This window comes from Otolemur garnettii, unplaced genomic scaffold (assembly GCF_000181295.1).
Source record: "Otolemur garnettii isolate 467f Iridium unplaced genomic scaffold, OtoGar3 scaffold00210, whole genome shotgun sequence".
NCBI lineage: Eukaryota > Metazoa > Chordata > Mammalia > Primates > Galagidae > Otolemur > Otolemur garnettii.
Genome location: NW_003852605.1, coordinates 1013958 through 1017556, shown reverse-complemented (window position 1 = coordinate 1017556; position 3599 = coordinate 1013958). Strand labels below are relative to the sequence as shown.

At 50.9% G+C, this 3599-nt stretch overlaps 1 protein-coding gene across 3 annotated transcripts in view; it reads left to right on the top strand.

Annotated features, from left to right (window-relative positions):
• The window catches only part of MKNK1 (MAP kinase interacting serine/threonine kinase 1), a 42141-nt gene extending 38951 nt beyond the window's left edge, over positions 1–3190 (top strand). For all 3 annotated transcript variants that reach the window (XM_023507859.1, XM_023507857.1, XM_023507858.1), the window contains 2 exons: positions 690–733; positions 1875–3190. In XM_023507859.1, the coding sequence (XP_023363627.1) occupies positions 690–733; positions 1875–2109 (279 nt within the window). In that variant the 3' untranslated portion in view covers positions 2110–3190. The remainder of the gene's footprint in view (positions 1–689; positions 734–1874) is intronic.
• The last annotated feature ends 409 nt before the right edge of the window (positions 3191–3599 follow it).

The following is a 3599-nucleotide window of genomic DNA, read 5'->3' as shown; positions in this document are numbered from 1 at the left end:
TCCAACGGATCTGCCAGGCTCCTTGGTGATTTATTGTATCTCTGTGGTCTGTCAGGCCCCAGCTGGGCTCAGTGGCCCCGCTAGTGGAGGGAGGCAAGCAATGCCAGCCCATGTTACAGTCAGGGACCAGGGACCAGATCTAAGAGTGTATAAGTGGTTAATTCCCAGACACCCAAGAGTGAACACCCACTACACACCAGACACTGGCAGTACAGGGATGAGTGAGACCCAGGCCCTGTCTCCATGCTCTAATGGAAAGAGGTAGACAAGAGAATAAATTACAGGACAATGTGATAAATTCTTATTAAAGAGGGATCTATGGGTGTGCGAGGTGAGTGTGGCCCCAGAAACACAAAGGGACCAGGATCCACCTGAGTTCAAGTTGGTAGGAGGTGACTGGGAAAGGAGAATGCTTCACAGGGGAATTGACCCTTAAACTGGGTCTTGGAACATGATTGGGACTTTGCTGAGCAAAATGGGAGGGGCCCTCCACGCAGGTTGAGGGCTTTATCTTCAAAGTGTACTTTTCTTGCTGTCTTCTTAGAAGGGCTGGCCCTGCAGGCAAGAATAGCCAAGTCCCCATGCTGGAGACTGTATAACCTACCTACTGGGTGCTGGTTTGGGGGGACAGGCAGCCCTTGGGAGGAGGGAGCAGCCTTTAACCCACATATCTGTCTTTCCTATTCTAGCAAGCTCCAGAAAGGGGACTCCCCACACCACAAGTCCTCCAGAGGTAAATGTTCCAGCCACCCCAAGGCTCTTCTCTCTCTGACTCTGACATTCTCAGCCACTACGGGGTAGAGAAGGGAGAGGAGCCCACTCCAGGCTCAGGTAGCCTGTCTTCTGATTCCTTTCCTCTGCTCCCCTTCCCTCTGCTCTAGATCTGTCCTTCTCTTTTGTTCCTCCACCTGGATTGTTTCCTCTGCTCTCACACCTCCCTGTACTGTTTGGAGGGGGGAACCCTGTTTTGCCTAACCACTTGAAATCACCACTCACAGTCCAAAGACAGGTTTTACCTGTGGGTTTTTCCCACTGAGGCTTCCCCCTGCTCTTGCAGAAATAGAAGCATCAGGAGTCACAGCACCATAAGGCAGCAGGACCAGGTGTTTCACACGTTACACAAGATAGTAATAATAATGGCCACCTGACAAGAGGTGGTGCTAAGGATTTTGTATATGTTTTGTCCCTATTATCCCCAGATGAGAAAACTGAGAACAGATGGGGGCTAAATTGCTTTGGGCCACACTGTAGCTCTGGCTTTCAACTCCAGAGCTTTTTAACAACCAGGCTGCATTCCTGGTCCCAAAGGGTGAGGACTAAGTATTAAGTAAGCCTCTCCAGAACCGACCTGTGGCTACTTTCTAGGCGCTGCCCAGGGAAGTCTCAGTTTGTGCCTGTGAGTGCTGTTGCCCAGCCTGGGTCCTACCTGATTCTCCAGAGCCACCTCCAGATGTGTTGACACACCAAACCTGAGATCCCACTTGGAAGGTCTAGGCAGCACCCCCAAAGTGCTTATTACATGCCGGCCCTGAGCTGGGCTCACAGGCATAAATGGCACATAGCTCCGGGAGCTATGCCATGATGGGGGAGAGGGAGTGATGGGAGAACTTTGTGCAGAATTGTGGGAGCCCAAAGGAGGGCTGAGCAGAACAGGGCGTTTGCTGTCAGGTCCAGGGACTGCACTTAGAGCTCAAAAGCCGCCCTAGCTTCAGTAGAGCAAGATTTCAACCTAGGCAAGAACTGCTTCAGAGAGAACCCATACTGGCTCAGGTGGGCACCAGGACCACAGGCAGCGAGCAGGAGTGCCCAGCAGCTGGCCTGGCTGACGCCAAGTCCTGCCTCCCTCTTCTCTGTGCCTTCCCTGGCCCCTGCAGGAACAGCAGCACAATGGACCTGACGATGTTCGCGGCTGAGGCCATCGCCCTTAACCGCCAGCTATCTCAGCATGAGGAGAACGAACTGGCAGAGGAACCCCAGGCACTGGCTGAGGGCCTGTGCTCAGTGAAGCTTTCCCCTCCCTCCAAGTCACGCTTGGCCCGCAGGCGGGCCCAGGCCCAAGCAGGCCGCAGTGCAGACCGAGAACCATCCCCCACACCCTCAGCACTCTGAGCCGTTCCATAGGCCTGGGCCTGTCTAGTCATCATCCCTGTGGAAATCTGTGTGGCCAAAGTCTGCAGAGCAGGCAGCGGGGGCCTGCTCTGTGGCTCCATTCAGCCTTTTTCTTTACAAAGGCTCTGAGGTCCCCACTCAACCCCCCACTTCCTCAGGGTCCTGGAGGAAAAAGCTTTTTCCAAAGGGACATCTTTGACTAGGAAAGCAATCACTTGTCACTTTGCATAATTGCCCGTGGCGGGAATATCTCTTTGCTGGGTTCCACCTGCTCACCCGCCTGCGGATCCTGGATCCAGCCTGCACTCGCTGCTGCCCCGCGCTGGGCTGCAGCCTTCAGGGAGCCAGCTTCAAGAAAGAAGCATCAGTTGACAGAGGCTGCCACACAGGCCTCTTCCCTCTCTGCCCTATCACCCTCCTCTGGCGGTCCTCCCACCTTCCTCTGTCCTCCGCATGTCCTCTTTGCCCGTCCTCTCTCTTGACTGAGCAAACCATCCCCTCAATTCAGGGAGAGGCAAGAGCCTTTGTCATTCAGGAAGCCAGATCAGTCTTCCATTGTGTAGCACAGAGAAACACGTAATCTTTCTCTGCTGTGACCTCATTTATCATCCTCTTCTCTGTGATTGCTGCTAAAGTCAGTATGTCATTTTTAAAAAGTTTGTTTTTAACCGTGATACTCCAACAAAGATGGGACTTTAATCTCCCACTGCAAGCCCCTGGACTTTCCGGCTTGTTCTTCTTTCAGGAATGTCCATGAGGTTAGGTTTTAATGAGCTATTCACTATTATTCTAACTGGTTTTAAACTGTTACTATGAGGAACAACTTAGAGACAGTGGAGACCACATCAGTGTCTTACTGCTGCTCTGCCCCTCAGAGTTGTGTGGGGAGTGGCGTAGGTCTGAGCACGTAGGTAGAGTGGAGGGGAATCTAGATCAGAGCAGCTCTGAGAGCATGAAGATACAGCCAGCGTCATAAACACCAAGCTATCGATACACATAAAGAAAATGGATTTGCATATGTCAGACGTTTATACAACACAAGAATGCTTTTATACATTGTGCTTGTTTTAATAAAACTTAAATTCTAACTCTGGCTTACTCAATGGTCCTTTTTTTTTTATTTTCTATTTTTAAAAAAACATTATTTTTGAGACAGAGTCTCACTCTGTCACCCTGGATAGAGTGCGATGGCATCATAACTCACAGCAACCTCAAACTCCTAGATTTGGGCAATCCTCTTGCCTTGGCCTCCCAAGTAGCTGGGATTATAGGTGCTCACCACAATGCTCAACTAATTCTTTTCTTTCTTTCTTTCTTTTTTTTTTTTTTTTGAGACAGTCTTATTCTGTCGCCCTTGGTAGAGTGCCATGGTGCCATGGCGTCTCAGCTCACAGCAACCTCCAACTCTTGGACTTAAGTGATTCTCTTGCCTCAGCCTCCTGAGTAGCTGGGACTACAGGTGCCTACCACAACTCCCAGCTCTTTTTTTT